Source organism: Myotis daubentonii, chromosome 9 (genome assembly GCF_963259705.1).
Source record: "Myotis daubentonii chromosome 9, mMyoDau2.1, whole genome shotgun sequence".
In the NCBI taxonomy this organism is placed as follows: domain Eukaryota; kingdom Metazoa; phylum Chordata; class Mammalia; order Chiroptera; family Vespertilionidae; genus Myotis; species Myotis daubentonii.
The window spans coordinates 43,118,102-43,141,719 of record NC_081848.1 but is presented as its reverse complement, the minus strand read 5'-3'; the positions used below and the strand labels follow the sequence as shown (position 1 = coordinate 43,141,719).

General features: G+C 42.4%; 1 protein-coding gene across 3 annotated transcripts in view; it reads right to left on the bottom strand.

Moving 5' to 3' along the window:
* Positions 1-18,080: 18,080 nt before the first annotated feature.
* The window catches only part of CLPB (ClpB family mitochondrial disaggregase), a 165,643-nt gene continuing 160,105 nt past the window's right edge, over positions 18,081-23,618 (bottom strand). For all 3 annotated transcript variants that reach the window (XM_059708558.1, XM_059708557.1, XM_059708556.1), the window contains one exon: positions 18,081-23,460. In XM_059708558.1, coding sequence (XP_059564541.1) covers positions 23,212-23,460 — 249 coding nt within the window. In that variant the 3' untranslated portion in view covers positions 18,081-23,211. The remainder of the gene's footprint in view (positions 23,461-23,618) is intronic.

Genomic DNA, 23,618 nt, shown 5'->3' with positions numbered 1-23,618 from the left:
CTCTGCCCCGGCCAGACCCTCCCATGCCCCGCTGGACCATCAGTCCCCCTGTAAGACAGGGTTAACCTAGGCAGCGCCGAGCCTCCCAGCTGCCACATCCCCATCCCACACTCGTAGGGTCAAGGAAACAGCCGGTGGAGCCCCAGGCCCTCACCAGGCCCTCCCCTCCCTACCTGCAAAGACTGACCGCCGAACCATCTGCAGCTAAGCGGGAGGGTCGCGGGTGCCGAGGTCCCTCTGTCCTCCTGACTTGTCCTGAAGGCCCCCCGACCTTGTCCTGAACCTTCATGGCCGGATCTGCCTCTCCCCTTCCAGTTCCCCCATCTCAGTCCTCCTTCCCACTGCCATCGCATGTGACCCGCTGGTTCCCTGCACCTTCGTCACAAAGTGTATGAGGAATGTCAGGACAGGGAGTAACCCAGTGGCACCTTTTCTCTCCCTTAACCTCTCACCTCCCTTCTCCAGAGAATCTTTTCTCCTCCAGGAAAACCACCTAGAGTCTATCAGGGGTGGGCAAACTTTTTGCCTCGAGGGCCACAATGGGTTCTTAAACTGGACCGGAGGGCCGGAACAAAAGCATGGATGGAGTGTTTGTGTGAACGAATATAAATTCAAAGTAAACATCATTACATAAAAGGGTACGGTCTTTTTTTTTTTTTTTTAGTTTTATTCATTTCAAACGGGCTGGATCCGGCCTGCGGGCCGTAGTTTGCCCACAGCTGGCTGGGTCCTAGATTTATTCTGGACTTGGCCACAGACACCCTGGCCTTTGGCAGACTCAGCCACCGCATCTACACCGTGGGGTGGTGGGACACAGAACCCTCTCCAGGGGAGCAGAATAGAGAACTCCTCTGCCCCAACAGCTCACCTTACGTAGATGGACAGTTGCCTCACCTAGCCCCCAGCCTCCTCTACCCGAATTTTGGCAGGTCCTGCAGATGGGGAGTGGAGACCCAGCAAGAACCAGGGGAGGAGGCACCTTTCTTCCCAAAGTCCTTGGGGATAAGGGAAGGGCTCCCAGAATACATCCCCTGCCCCAGTTTACCAGCTCAATGGGGAGCATGCGCACCCTCAGATCACCCACTTCTCTGGCCACCCATTCCTTGCTTCACACAAGGACATCTCCATGCCAGGGGGGTTCTTTGAAGTGTTTTCACTATTTTTTAGGTCTGAAGTTCTAAAACTTACAGTAAAACTGCTTTAAAAATTCTCCCCACTGAAGTGTGAGGTTCACCTCTCTCCCTTGACACATCCTCTACAGCAGTGGTTCCCAACCTTTTTTTGGCCACCCCCCACCTAAGCATCTCTAAAACCCTGATGTCCCCCTCCCCCATGACATATAATTCTTATTCAAAAAGTGAATTCCTATTCACGTGGAGGAAGCCTAAAAGGCCATTAACTTAATCTAAACATGCTTTCAAAGAACATGGCATCCATGAAAGAGAAAAACAAAAGAATGAAAGGACCGTTGAAGTACTGAGAAAGAAATCACTAAGAAATTGTTAAATAATAATAATAATATGAAGTGATATGAAAAATAGCAAATAAAGTTTCAAAACATATGAGAACTGAAATGCATAAATATGTCACAATATATGTTTATATACTGTATATGAGGCCTCAAGAACTATAAGAAATGCAAAAAAAAATCATTGTTAATAATTCATTCTCAAATTGCCCCCCTTAAAAATCAAATTGCCCCCCCCCCCCCGAGGGGCATGTGCCCCACCTTGGGGACCACTGCTCTACAGGACACCCAAGGGATCTCAGAATTGGGAAATCAGATGGTGCCACCTCTCTCTTTAGACTTCCCATGGCTCTCCATTGCCCTCAGGATAAAAGCCAAGCCCTCACTCTAAATAGTGCCTGGCACCTAGTAAACATATAGATAAATTAGCTACTATCACCACCACAACCCCCTTTCCTGTCACCAAGTGACTGAGCCCTGTGTGACTAGACCCAGATCACACTGGCCGGGCTCCTCCACTCCGTTACACCTGACACCTAGATATGTAATCTGGACACAGAACCCTATCTTTGCATGGGTGGCAGCATCACCTCTTCCCCGAAGATTTCAGAAGATATTAGGTCCTGCAGAGTTACCCAGCCTGGCCCTTTAATTAATTTTTGCAGATGAAGAGATTGAGGCCCAGAGAGGGGTCCTGTAGGAAGAGTGGAAGTAAAAACAGTGGGAGTGTTTCGGGGTAGAAAGACATCCCCTGCCCCCACAGAGAGAGCAGCAATGCAAAAAGGAACGTGGGGAGGTTCCTTTTTTTGTCTGCTCTTATCCCAACTTTGATACTTATTCTGTGAGCCTGGCTAGTGGAAGCATCATGAGAATGGATGAGGAAGGACCCATGCGCTGGAGGACTCTTCCTGCCTGTGGTCTTTTGGAGAATGGTAGCTTGAGACCACCACCTTATTCCCACTTCTAAGAGCAGCCACTGAAGTTAGCCTCCCCTCAGAACTCTGAGCAAGGATCTCCTGGCCCCAGGGCATGGCCACCATGCTGACTTATTAACCCAATGTACTCCTAGGCAGTCCTCTCCTGTGAGGGGAGAGCATGGCGCAGTGGCTCCTCCCTGGAGTGCATCTTCTCACGCTCTGAAGCAATGTCTTCAGTGTCATCATTGTACAACTATGATTGGAAGCCAAGCTTGATCAGACATCCATGTCTAACTTCTAATAAGGGATGAAGCTTATCTATCAGTGAAACATTAGCATTGTCTGGTTCTGCTTAAAGATCCTAGAACTGTCAACCCTATTTATCTACCAACTTCATAAACAGAATACACCCCTCCCCTGCCCCTGTTCTCAAATCCCTATTCTTTCCTGCTAGGACTTTCTGGTCCAGGGAGGGTTGGACGCAAGCACATTAACTATATATTCTCCCAACCCGTCTATCAGATCCTATAGTCTCTCTGTTATGGGAACAACAACTCTTCCCACTAATACGGCTACCCAGTCGTCAAGTAATTTCCTTTCCTTTTTTTTTTTTTTTTTAATTTTCACCTGAGGATATATTTAGAGAGAATAAGGGAGGGAGGGAGGGAGGGAGATATGAAACATAGATTAGTTGTCTCCCTTACTTGAATATCTGGGGATCAAACCACAACCTTTTGGTATTCGGGACACTACAACCAACTGAACCATCCAGTCGGGCTAATTTCCATTTTTATTTTGAGCTTCTAGTTTTAAGCCTTTCCGGGGCCAAAAGTGTTCAGCCTTTTGGATCCCTGAAGAATGGGGAAAGGTCTTTATTCAGTTCTACAAACATTTTTTGAATGTCTGATCTATGATGGAACTTCGTAGGGCACCAGACACATGAGGATAAACTAGTCCTGCATGCTTTCTTTAAGGATCTCCCAATCTGGTGGGCAGATGAGCACTTATCTATAGGGAGGTTCTGTCCAGAATGTTTTCATTGTCTGTGCAAGAGAATGGCACATAGGGGGTGAAGTGAGTTGACTCCTTTACAAAACAAAGGGTGGGTGGGGGTGGGTGGGTCGGGGCGGGGGGGAGGGGGGGAGGTTTGATCCTACCAACCATGCCATACATTGACAAGCTTATTCAAGTTTTTGTGCGTGGGAAGGGGCCTGCCTGAGGTCTGCCACAGTGGACATGTGTGGTGTGGCCAGCCCAGCACAACTTTTCTTTTGGGAACTGTCTCCTCCATCCACATGGCTACCCAGGGAACTATTGTTCTTACATAATCCTCAGCTATAATTGGTTCAGGTGTGTATACGTGTAGGTCAATAAAATCCTTAATCTTTTTTTTTCTTATTTAAATTGAGAAACATGTTATTTTCTTTAGAATGCTGAAAGCTATACATATGAAATTCAGGAAATGTTTATAGCCATGTTCCCTATCATCAAAACAAGGAAGGTCGTCTTCAATGAAGAAAGAATGAAATCCTGGCCGGTTTGCTCAGTGGATAGAGTTTCGGCCTGGGGACCGAAGGGTCAAGGGCACTTGCTTAGGTTGCAGGTTCAATCCCGCTCCCAGTTGGGAAGCATGCAGGAGGCGGCCAATAAATGTCTCTCTCACATCGATTCTTCTCTCTCTCTCCCCCTCCCTTCCACTCTCTCTGAAAATTAATGGGAAAATATCCTTGCGTGAGGATGAACAACAACAAAAATTAAATATATAAAGAATGAATAAGAAGTTGAAGCAAAGATAGACTCATGCTAGAATTTAAAAGCCTAGTTCTAGTTATTCCTGAGACATCCTTATTCAAATTAGTTGTTCAGCCCTTTGCTGGGTTTTGTTATCCAGTACTTTTTCCTCCTCCTCCTCCTCCTTCTTAATTTTAGAGGATGTTTATTTTTATTTTTATTTATTTTTATTTTTTTTAATTAAATCTTTATTGTTCAGATTATTACATTTGTTCCTCTTTTTTTTCCCCCCATAACTCCCCTCCTCCCAGTTCCCGCCCCACCCTCCGCCCTCACTCCCCACCCACTGTCCTCATCCATAGGTGCACGATTTTTGTCCAGTCTCTTCCCACATCTCCCACACCCCTTTCCCCCCCAAGAATAGTCAGTCCATTCCCTTTCTATGTCCCTGATTCTATTATAATCAACAGTTCATTCTGTTCATCAGATTATTTATTCACTTGATTCTTAGATTCACTTGTTGATAGAAGCATATTTGTTGTTCATAATTTGTATCTTTACCTTTTTCTTCCTCTTCCTCTTCTTAAAGGATACCTTTCAGCATTTCATATAATCCTGGTTTGGTGGTGATGAACTCCTTTAGCTTTTCCTTATCTGTGAAGCTCTTTATCTGACCTTCAATTCTGAATGATAGCTTTGCTGGATAAAGTAATCTTGGTTGTAGGTTCTTGGTATTCATCACTTTGAATATTTCTTGCCACTCCCTTCTGGCCTGCAAAGTTTCTGTTGAGAAATCAGCTGACAGTCGTATGGGTATTCCCTTGTAGGTAACTGAGTTTCTTTCTCTTGCTGTTTTTAAGATTCTCTCTTTATCTTTTGCTCTTGGCATTTTAATTATGATGTGTCTTGGTGTGGTCCTCTTTGGATTCCTTTTGTTTGGGGTTCTCCGCGCTTCTTGGACCTGTAAGTCCATTTCTTTCACCAGGTGGGGGAAGTTTTCTGTCATTATTTCTTCAAATAGGTTTTCAATATCTTGCTCTCTCTCATCTTCTGGCACCCCTATAATTCTGATGTTGGTACGCTTGAAGCTGTCCCAGAGGCTCCTTACACTATCCTCGCATTTTTGGATTCTTTTTTCATTTTGCTTTTCCGGTTGGGTGTTTTTTGCTTCCTCGCATTTCAAATCATTGACTTGATTCTTGCGCTCCTCTGGTCTGCTGTTGGGCGTCTGTATAATATTCGTTATTTCAGTCCGTGTATGCTTAATTTCTAGTTGGTTCCCCAATATAAGATCGAGGGTCTTACTAGTTTTCGTGTAGATCTCATTAAGTTTATCGGCAGCTTCTAAACAGTTCTTGAGAGACCTTAAAAGTGTGGTTCTGAACTCTATATCTTCCATTGACAATTTTGTCCTGTTTCTTTGTCTCCGCATTTTGTTATGCTTCCTTGGTGCACCCCCTAGTGGTCTTTGTTCGCAGTCTTATAGTTAAATCTTGATTGTTGTAGCTAATTCCAGGGAGGGTTTGACCTCCAGGCCAAGTGGCTATGAGAATCAGCTGTGTCAGCAGTGAGAGAACTTCTGTCCTCTAGGGAGGTGCTAATCTAGCCTTTGCCTGAGGCTATCCTGGCAAATGGTTCTGCGCTGGGCTTGGGCGGGGCGGGTCGCACAGGATCAACAGGGTGGGCCAGAGAGAGCAGTTATGGCGGCTCTCAGTCCTGTCCCCAGGGGCTCTGCCTCTCTGAGTCCCAGCACCCGCTGCAAAGCTGGGAGAGAAAGCTGCACTCGCTCTGACCGAAGCCAGACAGTCCCGCTTCTCCTGTTTGAGTCTGGGTCCCTAAAGACTCGCCCGGATCTGGTGCTCAGAGTCTGCGACTCCCTCCCGATTGAAAACAACAACCGCGCCCTCCACCGCCAGCCCGCGCACTCCGCACCTCAGAATTTGACTTCAGCACTGCGCCTCCTCTGAGTGTCCGTATGCGTTTCTCTTTCCTCCTAGTTGTAGGACTTCCACTCAGCCAGCGTTCCTGTGGTTCTGGGTGATGTCCCTTCCGTTTTTTGGTTTCACTTTTGAAGTAGTTGTTCAAAGCAGCAAACTCCGGCGTTAACCTATGCCGCCATCTTGGTTCTCTTGTTTCTTTTCTTCTAGAGGATGTTTATTAAAGCTGGGGACAGTGAAACAAGAAAGGGCCTAGGACAGTGATGGCGAACCTTTTGAGCTCGGTGTGTCAGCATTTTGAAAAACCCTAACTTAACTCTGGTGCCGTGTCACATATAGAAATTTTTTGATATTTGCACCCATAGTAAAACAAAGATTTATATTTTTGATATTTATTTTATATATTTAAATGCCATTTAACAAAAATCAACCAAAAATATGAGTTCGCATGTCACCTCTGACACACGTGTCATAGGTTCGCCATCACTGGCCTAGGATAACAGGAGAAGGACAAGGTGGGGAAATGAACCTGGGCTGGGCTGCTTTGGCTCACTAAGAAGTCAGAGAAAAGGGGGCTTTGGGGACAGGTTCAAGAGGTTGGCCAGGATGAACTGCCACTGCCCATTGCTGTCCTCCCTGGTTCCAATCCTTATGGGGTCTCTTAGAGGTTAGGAGATGCATGGATCCTGTGGGGAATGAAGAGGAGAAGGGGGAGGAGAAAGGTGCAGTCATGTCCCTGCCATTCTTCTCTATGTTTAATCTACTTCAGGTTGGATTTCTATCACTTCCAAACAAAAAGATTTAACTAAAAATTTGATTTAAGGTCTGTAGCAATGCCAATGACAGACCCTAAAATATGGAACTGGCCCTGTTGATGTAGGGTGGGATGCAGTGAAAATCTCTCCATTGAGCCTGGAAATGAAATATCTTTGTTAGGTGATAATGAAGTAGCTGGGAATTCTACTGCATATTGTCTCTTAGAACTCGACCTCAACTTTCCCCCTTGCCCTGTGGTTGCAACTTCAGAGGATTAAATAGAAAAACGGTAAATATTGGGGTATACTGCCTATATTTGGCAACCTCAGGAAAGTGCTTCAAGGGGGCGGGGCACAAGAAGATGAGGAGCAGATGTAACTCTGGTAAGGAAACCTCTGACTATGGCCAGCAATCTGAGGCTGCAACAGGATAATCAAGTGCTTTGCTGATTGGCTTTAGCCATGTTCTCTGCCACATTGATTAGGAAATAGTGAATGTCTGACAGGTGAAATGAAATTTGGGACGATAGAGGAATTAGGGAAGTGTGTTTCTCCCAGTCTTCCTTGGTACCCTGGCCTGACAGCAGGAAAGAGTTGACATTTATTATTCTTTTTTGGCATCTGGCATCTGAAACCACTTTCTAAGTTAGGGGAAATCCCCACCTGATGGATGCCAGAAATTCACTTTCTGAATTTCCCTCACAACAAAAATTCAGACACTTAACCTAGTATCAGCCAATCATGTACACTGATCACAGTCCAAGCTAAGGAATCTAGGTAAGGCAGTGAGGACTCAGGAACCTTAAGAATTATCCCCAGGTCAGTGAGGTTGCAGCAATATCAGTTCTAGGTGTAGCAGGGCCACTACAGAGCTTGATCTTGGAAGCATTGTGGGTTGAGTGGCAACCATGTCAGTTGTGCAAGGGACAGGTGTCCCTCATGGAGACAGCAATGCAGCTTAATTTAGGGCATTGTTTCTAGTTCTGTGCTCTGTATCTGGTCCCCCAGTCATTCCAATAATTCTCCAAGATATCTAATATATTTTATGAATTTAATAACATTATTTTTTGCTTAAATAAGATGGAATTGATTTCTATTTCTTATACCTAATTTTTTCTGATATAGAAATTGGTACTAGACTGGCTGAGCACATCAGACTCTCAGAGAATTGGTTGGATTCTGGGAATAGTTGTGTGACCTGATTGGGATTAAAGGCAATGAAAACTCAGAGATGGAGAGGCATTCAGTGGTAAAAACAAACAAACAAAAAAACCCAATTCATCAGCCTGGCCAGTGTGGCTCAGTGGATGAGTGCCAACCTGTGAACCAGGAGGTCATGGTTCGATTCCCGGTCATGGCATATGCCTGGGTTGCAGGCTCGATCTCCAGTAGGGGGCGTGCAGGAAGCATCTGGGCAGTGATTCTCTCTCATGATTGATGTTTCTATCTCCCTTTCCCTCTCTCTTCCTCTTTGAAATCAATAAAAGTATATTTAAAAAACAACTACAAAACCAGTTCATCAATTTATTGCCAGTGGTCACCTGGAATGAAGTGTCCATTAAAAGCATAGTTTTGTGGGGGGTATCAGAGATCAGTATAAAGGGAATGAGGAATGCAAAGATTGTAAGGAGGTGTGGAACACTTAAGCCCTCTAGGAGTTAGAGTCAGGTTGGGTATACATAAAGGAAAATCCAAAATAACAATAATGTAACAAAATAAATCTCATAGTTTCTGTGGGTCAGGAATCCGGGCATGGCTTACATTGCAGTCTTCAATCAGGCTGCATTCAGGGTACTCCATCTGCAGTTTCCAAGTCCTGACCGAGGAAAGATTGATTCCATGCTAACTCACATGGTTCTTGCCAGGACTCAGTTCCTCCAGGGCTGTTGGACTGAAGGGCTCAGTCCTTACCAGGTGTTGGCCAGAGGTTGCCCTCAGTGTCTTGCCATATGGGCCTCTTCATAAAGGCAAGCATGTAAGATCCAGAGAGAATGCCAGCAAGATAGAAGTCAGTCTTTTTTATAACCTAATCCCAGGAATGACATTCTATATTCTGTTGCTTAGAAACAAGTTACTAGAGCCCGGCTGGCATGGCCCAGTGGTTGAGCATCGACCTATGAATGAAGTCGCTATTCGATTCCTTGTCAGGGCATATGCCCGGGTTGCGGGCTCCATCCCCAATGTGGGGCATGCAGGAGGCAGCTGATCAATGATTATTTCTCATCATTGATGTTTCTCTTTCTCTCTCTCTCTCCCCCTTCCTCTCCGAAATCAATTAAAAGAATGTTTAAAAACATAAAGAGAAGTTACTAGGCCCTGCTCACACTCAAAGAGAGGGGATTACACAAAGGCATGAGCATCAGGAGGCAGGGATCACTGGGAGTCGTGTCAGGAGATATCTACCACAGCCTGCAATTAGCAATCTCTGTCACAACCCCAACTTGCCCCTGAAAACAGCCAGCTATGATAGCACCCTCTCTCTGTCTAAAGGGATTGCCTTCCTCTTATCTGAAGACCATGTACAGGCTTTCCCATGGGGAACTATCTGGTAAGAGAAAGCCAAGTCTCCTCATGCCCCATCCCACTGACTTCATTGTCTCCACACTCATAACTAGAATCAGACTCTAACATTCCTCGGGGTCAAATAGGAGGTCAAATTCCAAAAAAGCTTTCCCACTAAAAGAATTAAAAGATTTTTCAAATTTATATTCATAAAATCTGGCAAATACATGTGGGAATGGATTCTGAGGGTGTTGGGCGAGGAAGGAGGAACATAATTTAAAACCAGGCCAAACTGATCAGTATGAGTGCATGACCATAGAGCCTGGATTCCATGTGCCAATTCTAATAGCTGGGAGTTCTCATTCCTTTTTTTAAAGAAAATTAATCTTTTCCTAGAGTCCAAAATAACATTATATTCACTTGATCACCTATCCACTCACCTATTCATTCTTCTATCCATTTGTCAATCCATTGTATTTTTAGATGCATTCACAGTAAGTGGCAGACATCCATATACTTGGCCCAAGATCCATATCATTAAGCAGAGAAAAATATTATTTGTTAATTTTTAAGTAAAATTTTCATATAGTGAAATGCATAAATATTTTTTAAAAAAATATTTGTATTTATTTCAGAGAGGAAGAGAGAGAGAGAGATAGAAACATCAATGATGAGAGAGAATCATTGATTGGCTGCCTCCTGCACACCCCCCACTGGGGATGGAGCCCATAACCTGGGCATGTGCCCTTGACTGGAATTGAACCGGGACCCTTTAGCCCGCAGGCTGATGCTCTATCCACTGAGCCAAACCAGCTAGGGTGAAATGCATAAATCTTAAGTGTACCATTCAGTGAGTTAGACACGTGTGACCCAATCTCTTATCATCCCAGAAGCTTCTTTCATGCCTCTCCCAAATCAATACCAATCCCACTCCCCCAGAGGTAACCACTCTTTTTTTTAAAACAATATTTTTTATTGATTTTTTACAGAGAGGAAGGGAGAGGGATAGAGAGTTAGAAACATCGATGAGAGAGAAACATCGGTCAGCTGCCTCCTGCACACTCCCTACTGGGGATGTGCCCACAACCAAGGTACATGCCCTTGACCGGAATCGAACCTGGGACCCTTGAGTCCTCAGGCTGATGCTCTATCCACTGAGCCAAACTGGTTAGGGCGATAACCACTCTTTTGATTCTTTTCCACTATAGATTAATGTTGTCTGTTCTTGATTTCCTTTGGGCACTCTGTGTGAGCCTTCTTTTATTCAGCATGTTTTTGAGATTCATCAATGTTGTATCAATAGTTCATTCCAGTATATTGCTGAGTATATACCTGTATAGGCAGAATTCTAAGATGTCCCCCAAGATTCCTGCCTCCTGGTGAATAGGCCCTGCACTCTCCAGCCTTGTGACTATGAGAGAATAGCACTGCTGTGATTAGGTTTATGTCTTATATCACACATAGCTTTTCTTTTTAAATTCTCACCCGCGGATATGTTTCCATTGATTTTGAGAGGGAGTGGAAGAGAGAGGGAAAGAGAGAAATATGGATGTGAGAGAAACACATCGATTGGTTGCTTCCTGCACAAGCTCCTACCAGGGTCTGGGCCACCAGGGCCTGGGCCGGGGAGGAGCCTGAAACCAAGGTATGTGCCCTTGACTGGAATCGAACCCTGGACCCTTTGGTCCATAGGCTGATCCTCTATCCACTGAGCCAAACCAACTAGGGCTCACAGATGGCTTTTAAAAAGGGTAATTATTTGAGTGGATCTGACCTAATGACATGAACCCTTTACATTTGGGTCAAGAGATCAGAAACAGTGGAGTCAGATTTGAAGCATGAGAGACTCAACAGGAAGATTTTTCATTATTAGGTGGAGGGGCTACATGGCAAAGAAAGCAGTGACCTCTAGGAACTGAGAGTGATTTCCAGTTGACAGCCAGTAGGAAAACAGGACCTCAGTCCTACAACCACAAGCAATCGAACTCAGCTAAGTAGCTGAATAAACTTGGGAGTGAATTCTTCCTTAGGGTCCCCAGAAAGGAATGCAGCCTGGCTGACACTGAAATCTTGAGATGAGAACTAAGTCATGTTCTGAGCATAGAACCATGCCAGACTCTGACTTACAGGATTGTGAGTAAATGAATATTGTTTAGGCTGTTAAGTTTGGGATTATTTTTTACATGGCAATAGAACACTAATATAATATTGCAGTTTGTTTAGCCATTTTGTTGATGGATTTATGGGTGGTTTCTAGTTGTGGACTATATGACTAATGCTGCTATGAACACTTACGTACAAGTCTGTTTTGTGTGGATATATGTTTTCATTTCTCTTGAAAATGTTGGGTTGCAGGGTAGATGTGTGTTTAGTTTTATAAGAAACTGCCAGATCATTTCCTAAAGTGGTTGTGCCATTTTATACTCCCACCAATAATGTATGTAAATTCTGGTTGCTCTACAATCATCCTGATCAGTGTCAAAAAGTTTAAATTTTATCCATCCTGGTGGGTGTATAGTTGATTTGTTTTCACTTGGTTGAATGAAAACTGGGTTCATTGATGAAGTTAAATGAGATTGAGATGCCAAGGATCCTTTGGTATAATTTATAAGAATCTAAACACGTAAGGAGAATGCTGCTTTATAAACCTTTCCTTCTAGATTTCTAAGTGTGATTCATCCACTCCCAATTCCATCCCCTGAGAGTGTCCAGGTGACTCACCAAGGCATTGAGACATATATTTGTGAGTGTGATGACATATTTGGAAAGTGCTGTAGTAACTGGTTTCTGGAGGCCAGGGATGTTGAGGGGAGATACTACAGATGCGACTAAACAGTATGGGAAGTTCACTAAGATCCTAACTGACTTATAGAACCAAGTCTTCAGGAGCTGGTGAACAGTGGACCAACTTAAGACAAAATAGAGAATTAGGGTCTCTTACTCAAGTCCCAGGCCTGGGTTAGTTCACAGAGTTCCTTGAATGAAGGCCGGTTCACTTGAGGAAGGATAAATGTTAATATATTCCTTTCAAGCTTCCCCAACGGGACCTGTAGTCATTTTCCAGGGCAATTATACGGGTCGAATTGTGTTTCCCAAAAAGATATGTTGAAGTCCTTGCCCCAGGTACCTGTGAAATAGAGACCTTATTTGGAAATAGGTTCTTTGCAGATTATACTGATTATGAGCCCTAATTCAATGACTGGAGTCCTTATAAGAAGAGGGAAATTTGGCCATGGAGACACAGAGAAAACACCATGTGAGGATAGAGGCAGAGGTGGGAGTGATGCAACTTCAGGACAAAGAATGTCAAGGATTACTGGTAGCCTCAGCGGGTCGAAGAGGAATGGAACAGAGTCTCCCTTAGAGTCTCCAGAAAAAACCAACCCTGCCGACACCTTGACTTTGGACGTGTTTTCTAGACCATGAGAATACATTTCCATTGTGTGAAGTCACCTAGCTTGTGGTACTTCGATACGGCAGCCCTAATAGAATAACTGTGCCCTTGGGGACTGTTGACATTGGCTCTAATGCCCAAGTTGTAGTTGGTACAGTGGAGGCTTATGGAGTTAAGTGACAGACTTTTTGATTCCAATTGACCTCACAGTACAGTCCTTAAACCCATTTCCCCATGATTTCTCCAGTTTTGGATTATATAATTAGACTAGGAATATTCAACAAGTGGCAGAATATGACTCTAATCCACAGAATGGGACTATTATGGTTGAAAAGGCTTCCTTACTAACAGAATTACAAACAAAACCAATGTATTGCTGGGGGAAATGCAAGACTAGCATAACCATCAAAGAGCTGAAAATTCAGAGGAGGTGATTCCTGTTACCAACTTAACTCATCTGTCTGGCTCATGCATAAGTCAGAAGGGCTGGAGAATGACAGTGGATTATTGAAAGGGTAAGACATGTGATGACTCCAATGATACTGCTGTTCCAGAGAGAGTAAAACAAGTGTCTGCCACCTATAATAAAGTTGTTAAGTTGCAAATGTTTTTTCTTTATTTCAATAAGCAAAGAAAGCCAGAGGTAGTCTTGTTTAACCTGGCAAGGGCAGAAGTACACCTTCCTCATTTTGCCTCAGGACCGTGTTAACTCTCTGCCTCTGTGCCACAATTTATTCCACAGGGACTTTGATAATCTTAGCATACCATAAGTCATTAACACAGTCCCATTATAATTATGATAAAATGCTGACAAAACCTAAAAAGCAGGAAGTATCAGGTACCCTGAATATCTTAGTCAGTTGGCCTGGTCAATGTTTGGGATTTTAGCCATTCTGGTATGTGTGCAGCGTTATCTCATTGTTGTTTTAGTTCATAATTCCCTTATTACATATGATGTGGAGCATCTTTTCATATGCTTATTTTCCATCTATATATCTTCTTTGGTGAGGGATATGTTTAGATCTTTAGCCTATTTTAAAATCAGGTTTTCTTGTTGAGTTTTAAGGGTACTGCATGAAAAATTCTTATTATATAGGATAGTTTCTTCCCATTACAGTAACTTTGCATCCAGCTGGCTTTTCCTGTAAATTAAATATCCTATATAATAAAAGCCTGATATGCTAAGTGTCCGGTCATCCCTTCAACCAATCAAAGCATAATATGCTAATGATATGCTAAGGCCGCTCAACTGCTTGCTATGACGTGCACTGACCACCAGGGTGAAGATGTTCCGACTGGTAGGTTAGTTTACTGCTGGGGTCTGGCTGATTGGGACTGAGACAGGCTGGACACATCCTGGAGCCCTCCTGGACTGGCCAACTTCCCACATCCCTCCTTGGCCCCAATCGTGCACTGGTGGGGTCCCTCGGCCTAGCCTGTGCCCTCTTGCAATCCGGGACCCCTCAGGGGATGTCAGAGAGCTGGTTTTGGCCCGATCCTGCAGGATAAGCTGAGGGACACCACTGGTGCATGAATTCGTGCACTGGGCCTCTAGTCAGGGATAAAAACCAAACCATAAATTATGCCATAGGAAGTTTATTGAGTAATTTGCTCTTCCAGCAAACACTTGGTAAACATCTATGTCTGAGTATGCCCAGGTAAACAGTTTTGTAATTTTAACTGTTAAAATATGACTTTTTTTTATATCCCAAGAAACCAGAAACAACAATCAGAAAGGATATATGCACCCATATGTTCATAGCAGCACAATTCACCATAGCTAGAATCTGGAAACAGCCTAAGTGCCCATCAGTAGATGAATGGATTAGAAAACTGTGGTACATCTACACGATGGAATACTATGCTGCTGTAAAAAAGAAGGAACTCTTACCATTTGCAACGGCATGGATGGAACTGGAGAGCGTTATGCTAAGTGAAATAAGCCAGTCAATGAAGGAAAAATACCACATGATCTCACTCATTCATGGATAATAGAGACCATTATAAACTTTTGAACAATAATAGATACAGAGGCAGAGCAGCCTCAAACAGATTGCCAAACTGTAGTGGGAAGGCTGGGGAGGGGTGGGGGGCAGGATGGAGGGGGGTAAGAGATCAACCAAAGGACTTGTATGCATGCATATAAGCATAACCAATGGACATAAGACACTGGGGGGTAGGGGAGGCAAGGGGATTGTCAAGGGCGGGGGGAAAAAAGGGACACATATGTAATACCCTTTGTAAGACTGTAAGCAATAAAATAAAATTTAAAAAAACAAAAAAATATGACTTTTTTTGATACAGCTCTATTAGAATGTAGTTAAACTTGTTTTGTTGTTTTTAGAGCAGCTTTAGGTTCACAGCAAAACTGAGTGGAAAGTATTGAGCTCCCATAATCATCCCACACCCTCCCTAATATCAACATCAGCATCAAAGAGGTACATTTATTTCAATTTGATGAACCAATATTGACATCATTATCAACTGAAGTCCATAATTTACAGTAGGGTTCACTCTGCTCTGTGTTGTACATCCCATGGATTTTGACAAATGACACATACCTACTATTATCTGTTGTACAGAATGGTTTCACTGCCCCCCAAATCCTCTGTGCTCCACCTATACATCTGTACCCCATCAAGCTCCTGGCAACTGCTGTTATTTTACTGTCTCATAGTTTTGCCTTTCCCAGAATCATATAGTTGGAATCCTATAGTATGTAGCCTTTTCAGATTGGCTTCTTTCACTTAGTAATAGGAATTTACAGTCTCTCCATGTCTTTTCACGGTTTGATAGCTCATTTCTTTTTAGCACTGCATAATATTCCATTGTCTGGATGCACCACCATTTGCTTATTGAACAATATCTAGGCTGTTTCCAATTATGAATAAAGCTGCTCTATAAATATTTGTATGCAGGTGTTTGTGTGAATGTGAATTTTCAACATATTTGGGTAAATACCAAAGAGCATGCTTGCAGATCAGATGGTAAATGTTTAGTGCTCTAAGAAACTGACTGTCAAACTGTTTTCCAAAGTGGCTATATTATCTTGCATTCCCACCAGCAACGAATGAAGAGTTCCTGTTGTTCCATGTCCTCGCCAGCATTTGTGTTGTCAGTGTTTTGGGAGTTTGGCCTTTCCAGTAGGTGTGCAGTGGTATCTCACTGTTGTTTTAGTTTGCAATTCCCTAATGACATATGATGTTAAAAGCATCTTTTCATATGCTTATTACCATCTGTATCTCTTCTTTGAAGAGGTATCTGTTCAAATCTTTTGCCCATTTTGTAATCTGGCTGTTCATTTTCTTATCGTTGAGTTTTAAGAGTTCTTTGTATATTTTGGATACCAGTCCTTTATCAGACATGTGTTTTACAAATATTTTCTTCCAGTCCTGGATTGTCTTCTCATTCTCTTAACATTATCTTCAATACATTAAAAAAGTAACTACTTTCTAAAGGATTTTTTCTTTAAATTGAGATATAAAAATGTGTACAATTCAGTGGTTGCACAAAGTTGTATAACCATTACCACTCTGTACTTCCAGAACATTTTCATTATTCCAGAAAGAACCTCCCGACCCAGTATCAGTCATTCCCACTTCCCTCTTCCCCCAGTCTGTGGCAACCACTAATCTTCTCTCTTCCTGTATGGATTTGCGAATCTGGACATTTTCATACAAATGAAATCACAGTATGTGCTCTTTGGTAATTGGCTTCTTTCGCTCAGCATGTTTTCAGGGTTCATCCATGTTGTTCATGAATCAGTATTCCCTTCTTTTTATGGCTGAATAATATTCCATTGTATGGATATACCATATTTTGTGTATTTATTCCTCAGTCTGATGAACATTTGGGTTGTTTCCACTTTATTTTTTTAAACCATTTGTATAGCAACTTTTTGTGTGGATGTATGTTTTCATGTCCTCAGGTATATACTTAGGAGTGCAATTATATGTCCGTTGCTGAGACATAAGGAAACTGTTTAATCTTTTCAGGAACTGCTAGACTCTTTTCCAAAGTGTTGCATTATTTTACATTCCCACATTCTCCACATCCTAACACTTATGTCTTTTTTTTTTTTTAAATTGATTTTTAGAGAGAGGAAAAGAAACATCAATGTGAGAGAAACATTGATCAGCTGCCTCCTGCATGCCCCCTACTGGGGTTCAAACCTTGAAATCCAGACACGTGTCCTGACAAGGAATCAAACCAGCAATCTTTTGGTGCATGGGACAATGTCCAATCAACTGAGCCACACTGGCCAGGGCTTACTGTCTATCTTTTTTATTATAGTCATTCTATTGGGTGTGTAGTGATATCTTATTGTGATTTGATTTGCATTCCCCTGTTGGCTAACTGATGGCTTACTGGCCATTTGTATATCTTCTTTGGAGAAATGTTTATTCAGAGATTTCCCCCTTTTTAAAATTAGGTTGTTTTTTTATTGTCAACTTGTAATATTCTTTACTCTGGATACTGGACTGGCCAGAGGAAGATGGGGGTTTTGGAGGAAGTGCACTTACTGTTGTTAAGATTTAGGATATGACCATGACATAGGTGACTGAAGTGGACAGGGACAGAGAAATAGTAGAGCAGGGTGTTTGATAAGTCATTTGTGGAAAGTTGAAGCCACAGGAATGATGACGTGTTAGGGAAGAGAGAAAGTGATATGAGACTAAAATCTTTCTTGAATGAGTGACAGTCACTGAGAGCTAGAGCATCAAAAGAGCTGAAGAATCAAACTGCTGACTTTTTTTTCTTTTTAAGTGGAAAGTAAGAGAATCACAGAGAAGCAGTGGGGGACTCTCTTCCTGGGTCTGACAATAAAAGCAGCACCCACCTAAGACTCTTTGATTGCATTATGCACAATGGTTTGGGGTGACATCTGACTTATATAAAACTGAATAGTTCCAGGTATAAACTCCCTTTCTCCCTCAAATATGAAAATATTGAATATGGAACCAAGAAAAAGAAAGTTTGACACAGCTGGGCTTGAAACAAAAATATGGGAAATCCCAAGGTGCCAGACATGAACGGGAACCCAAAAGTTAGGGTGTGTGTTGACGGCAGCTAAATTTACTTATCTCTAGTTTGCATACTATCAAGATGAGATTATAGTTACTGACAGTAGTACCTTGTATCTGCTAAGTCTATATCCAGAAAACAACAGCTCCATATGGGTTCACCTAACATTGTACTGTAACATGACTTTAATTTTATTAAATTAAAAATGCTGTTGAGTCTAATTAGGTTTGCATTGAACTATATATTAACTTAAAGATTGACATTGTAATGATATTGTCATCTTTTCCAAGAACTTGGTATGTCTTTTCATTCTTCAGATCTTGATTTATGCCCTTCAATATGATTTTTTGGGTTAAAGTTATTAAGTATTACATAATTTTGAATAGGTAACACATTAATAGGATTCAAAATTTAATAATGTAAAAATGAATTCAGTGAATTTTCCCTTCCATTGCTATCCCCTCTCTACCCAACTCTCCTCTCTTCCAGAGGCACTTTATGTATATATGAGCAAATATATATACCTATTTGTTGCAATTATTATGAATGGAACGCTTTCCCTTGTACTGTTTCTGGTTGATTATTGCTAGGATAGAAAAAAGCTACTGATTTTTATGTAGTTATCTTTTATTTAGGTACCTACCAAATTTCCTTAGTAATTCTAGTAAGCTTTACTGTAGTCTTTTGGATTTCCTAAATATAATTTATTATTTTCCAATATTTATACCAATTATATATTTTTTTTACCAATTAGATTTCTTAGCTAATTGCTTTTACCTGCATTTTCAAAGCAATGTTGAATCTTGTCTTATTTCAGACTTTAACAGAATTAGCTTTAGTATTTATAGTTAAGGATAATGTTTGCTATTGTTTTCTAAAAAAATATTTTTATTGATTTCAGAGAGGAAGGGAAAGGAGGATAGAAACATCAGCGATGAGCCCTAGTTGGATTGGTTCAGTGGGTAGAGGGTCAGCCCAAAAACTGAAGGGTCCTGGTTTCAATTCCGGTCAAGGGCATGTACTTTAGTTTGCCTCCTGTGCGTACTTCTGGTCGGGGCACGCGCAGGAGGTAATCAATCTGATGTATCTCTCTCACATTTATGTTTCTCTCGCTCTGTCTCTCCCGATCCCTTCCACTCTCTCTAAAAATCAATGGAAAAATATCCTCAGGTGAGGATTTAAAAAAAAATTAAAAAAGAAAAATATATGGAGCATTTTTTTCATATTTTCCCATGGTTTGAAGCAGTTTACATATTAATTAAAAAATGCAACTTATCTATTTTTTTGGTGTTCACTTTGTGATAATTGAACTGTATACTTGTGATCTATGCACTTTTCCATATATAGCAATAAAAAAGTTTAAAATAAGAAGACAAAAAGGATAAAATTTTAATCACCTTTCCGATTTCTTCTTTGGTAATTAATTTGTCCATTCAAACAATACCTTGGGTCAGTGTTTGCTAGAAAATTATCTGTTTGCCCTGTTTTACAATTTGTTGCCATAAAACACTCCAATTATTTAAAATTCTTCCATATATGTATATATATAGTTATGTCTGATTTCTCATTTCCAATCCTGTTTTATTCTTTTGTTCTTTTCCCCTTTATTAGGCTAAGACAGTTTTATCTATTTTACTGGTGTTTTCAAAGAATCATTTTTCTATTTATCTTTTATTATTACTTTTAGTTTCCTACTTCATTAACTTCAGATTTTATCTTTATTAGTCTATTTCCTATATTATTGTGGTTTAAATGTGTTTTTTTTCTACATTTCTAAAATTATCACTACACAGTTTTGAGCTTTTCTTTTTTGAACAATAAAGGTGCTGGTGTTACATTTCCATCTCCCAGTCCAGCCTTATGTATTTCAGGATAGTCAATAAGGTACCTGGGTCTTAATTTGCCCCATTTGTTCTGGGGGTCCATCCTGGCAAGTCCTATTGCCTGGCCACAAGCACATGACAAATAAATGTGTGCTCAGTGAACAAATAACACTGTTCTGTCCTGCGACCTACTGTGAAGACATGTGCCTGCCACAGGGTCCACAATTCACCCAAATACCTGGAGCGTCCATCACATGCTGGCACTGTGCCAGGGGCTATGAATAGGACAGTGAGCTGAACAACTAGTGTCTGCCCTCTTGGACCTCACATTCTGGTGACAAAGAGACATAAGACAAGTAAGGGAGCTGAATACTGCATAGGATGCCAAGGAAGCATAAGATAGGGTCCAACATCACCAAAGAGGTCTAACTAAGAATCCCTAGAAGTATTACTTAAGTTCCTCAGAAACTGAGGGTTTACTCTCTCCCCGATCCTCTTTTCAGAAAGGTGGCATTGGGTTTTCTTGTATAAAAGTTACCTGGTTTTGCCCTAGCAGGTTTGGCTTAGTGGATAGAGCATTGGCCTGTGGACCGAAGGGTCCCGGGTTCGATTCTGGTCAAGGGCATGTACCTCACTCGGTTGCAGGCTCTATCCCTAGTAAGGGGCCATTCAGGAGGCAGTCAACTGATGATGTTCCTCTCTCATCGATGTTTCCATCTCTCTATCCTTCTCCCTTCCTCTCTCTCTAAAAAGAAATAAAAACATTTAAAAAGTTACCTGATTTTGAGTTATATGCCTGCTGCTCATGGCCATAGTTCATTGAACCAAGGGACTGACAGTCAGGCAAAATAATTTTATCTAACACAAAACAGAATGAAAAGAGAAGAAACAGAGATAGCAGGAGAGGAAAAGCAGAATAAGAATAGTAAAGTCATAATAATGGCAGTCACAAACTATGTGATTTTGGATTGGAACTGTAGGTATCAATATGAATTCATGTTTTTTAAATAATATACAGATACAGAGACATGGCAATAAAATCAGATGTGTGTGATGCATGTGTTAACATACATACATATATTTCATAGTTCTGTGTGCTGAAAGGGCCTAGAAGCAACGACACTCCAGTGGCAATGAATACACCTAATGTCCAGATCTTGGTTTTTAAGTATCATTCTCGAATAAAAGGAACCAGGTGCTGCTTGGAGAAATGGCTGATGTTAGGGCTGGGACAAGAAAAATATTTCAAGTGAACTTGAAATATCTTGTGGTGCCAGAAAGTAAGGAAGTGCTAAAAAAAAAAATGATGGGGGCAATGCTGAAACAACACAGGATCCAACTTTACAGAGTTCAACGGCCAAATCTAGGCCTAAAAGAGCAACAAAAGAAACTTTGTATTAGATTATAAACCATAGAAAAAAACAAATATCTATTAGTTTATACTGTTATAAAGAAATTATTGAATAAATGGGAGGAAAGAGACAGCTCTTCCTTACAGAATGCCAATTAATAAATATATTAATAACGAAATATATTAATAAGGAAACAGAAAGTCATCATTAGGCAAATAGAACATTAATACTTGCTGTAAGCAAGAACCATCGATGGGCCCCGCTGGCATGGCCGAATGTCAACCTATGAACCAGGTCACAGTTCGATTCTGGTCAGGGCACATGCTTGGGTTGCGGGCCCAATCCCCTGTGTAGGGCATGCAGGAGGCAGCTGATCAATGATTTTCTCTCATGATTGACGTTTCTATCTCTTTCTCCCTCTCCCTTCCTCTCTGAAATCAATAAAAATATATTTAAACAATAAGAAACATCAATGGATACTAAAATCAGGAGGGGAAATTCTAAGGGTAAATAAGGCATTTGCATGGCTTCAAAGTATCCCCTCACAAGACCCTTCCTAATTTCAAAAGAGAATCTGTAATTTTACAGTGGAGAAACTTGATGCATACCACCTCAGCCATGTGATCAAAGTAAACTTTATCCCCTGCTGGAAGGCACTGAGAAGGGCACACTCTTCCTGGGGTCCTTGTCTTGCCAAAAATGTAGACCCTTAATCTAATCATGTGAAAACAGTAGATTAACCAAATTGAGGGACATTCCTCAAAATAACTGACCTGGACATTTCAAAAGTGTCAAGGTCATGAAAGTCAAAGAAAGACAGAGGAACTATCATAGGTTGAAAGAGATGAAGGAAACATGACAACAAAATGCAAGGCAGGACCCTGAACATGCCTTAGATCCTGAACCAGAAAAAGAACATCAGTAGCAGAATTGGAAAAATTTGAATGTCCACAGATTAGTTAGTAGAACTGTACCAATGTTAATTTCCTGATTTTAACAATTATACCATGGTTTTATAAGATCTTAATATTAGGGGAAGCTAGGTGAAGGTTATACATTAATTCTATTATTTTTGCAACTTTCTGTAATTCTAAAAATATTTTAAGGAAGAAAAAAAAAGGACAGCAGTCACTGAGGTAGGGAGCAGCAGACAGAGCTCCTTGAGGGGCTAGATAATGATTGTTAGAGCCCACATCCTGGCTTATGACTGTCTTCTACCCACCATATTGTTATGTATGACATTCTTCCATCACACAAGGGACTTTGCTTCCTGCCCCCATTTTCTGCTTCCTGAAAGAGATGCGCTAACACCAAAGGAGGGTTCCAAACGGCCCTGCAGGGAGAGGGTGATCACCAATGGGGACTGCAGATGATGCCCAAGGACACAGTAGGCCTTGCTGTGCTCAGCTAAGCTGCGGCTGAAACAAAGGGAATGGTGTGCAGACCTGCTTAGTGCCTAACATGCAGGCTGCATGGGGGAGCTGTTTATTCCAGGCTAACTTAGCTGGGACAGCAGTGTAGATAGGGCTGAGGCAGACCCCATGATCTCTAGCTTTTCCCCTAGAGCTCCCCAGGGTCTATGTTGTTAGTCTCCTGAAGGAGGTCTCAGAGAGTTGAGCTTACTTGGATCATTTGGCATTAGAGTCCCAGAGCAGGCCAGTGTGGTGACCCAGTCAGCCTTCCTCCTAGAATTGCTCTACATCGGCTAGTTCCAAGGCGGAGAAACCTGGTCTGGCCTGACCCCAGAACACAGGGTGAGAAGGAACAGTAGCTATGATATGGCAGTGGAAGGGGGAAGGGTTCTATGGGTCCCTTTCCCTTGGAATTTTAGGGCATGGAAAAGAGGTAGTTACAGCCTCAACTGAAGAACCTCTGTGCCTGAGCCTCTGTACTCTTTCTCCACGCTCTGTGGAGACATTCTGAGGGCCAGCAGAGGGTGGCAGGTCATAGTCTGGGCCCTGTCTTCTTCCAGCCAGATCTGTTCTTAGCTGCCATACTTCTGAGCTTCCAGAGAACACAATCAAGTTCCAGAGACTATGGGGCATGGAGATCATGCTGAAGGACAGAGATAAGGGACCTCCTCTCCTCTCTGCTTGAAGGAGGTGCAGGGGCAGCTCCTCCTGGAGACTGTTAGCAAGCTTTGGACCCACAACAAAGCGGGCAGGGGAGGGGTCTTGCAGGGGTTGTGAGGAGGTAAGAGGCTGGGGGGAGAGGAGTAAGAGGTATGAGGGGAAGGTAGGTCAGTTGTCATGCCACAGCTGAGGGGCCTTTATTGGACGTTGAGGGCACTAGGCAGGTAGGTAGATGCTAGAGGGTGTGGCACACCTTCTCAGGGTGTAGTGGTGCCCGGATGTCCAGTTTGTGGGTCTTGCTGTCCTTATCGATGATCTCCAACCGCAGTGTGGGTGAGCGCTTCTCAGACTGGGGTGAGGGCAGATCAGGGCTCTTGAGTAGCTGCTTGTCTGAGTCCTCCACAGTGATGCGCAGAGTACAGCCCCCTGGCAGCAGGTCCTGTTCATAGGCGGCTGCCAACTGGTTCACCACACGGCGTTCTACCTGCAGGTCGCAGGTGAAGTGGTCGTCACTGCTGAGGCCTGGGCAGGCCTGTGGCCTGAGCCTGAAGGTCAGGCTCTATCGCTTACTATTGTGCCTTTGCTTGGCATGAAGGCCAGCCTCTATCATTACTGCTAGGACAAGCACTTATGCTGAGCTTC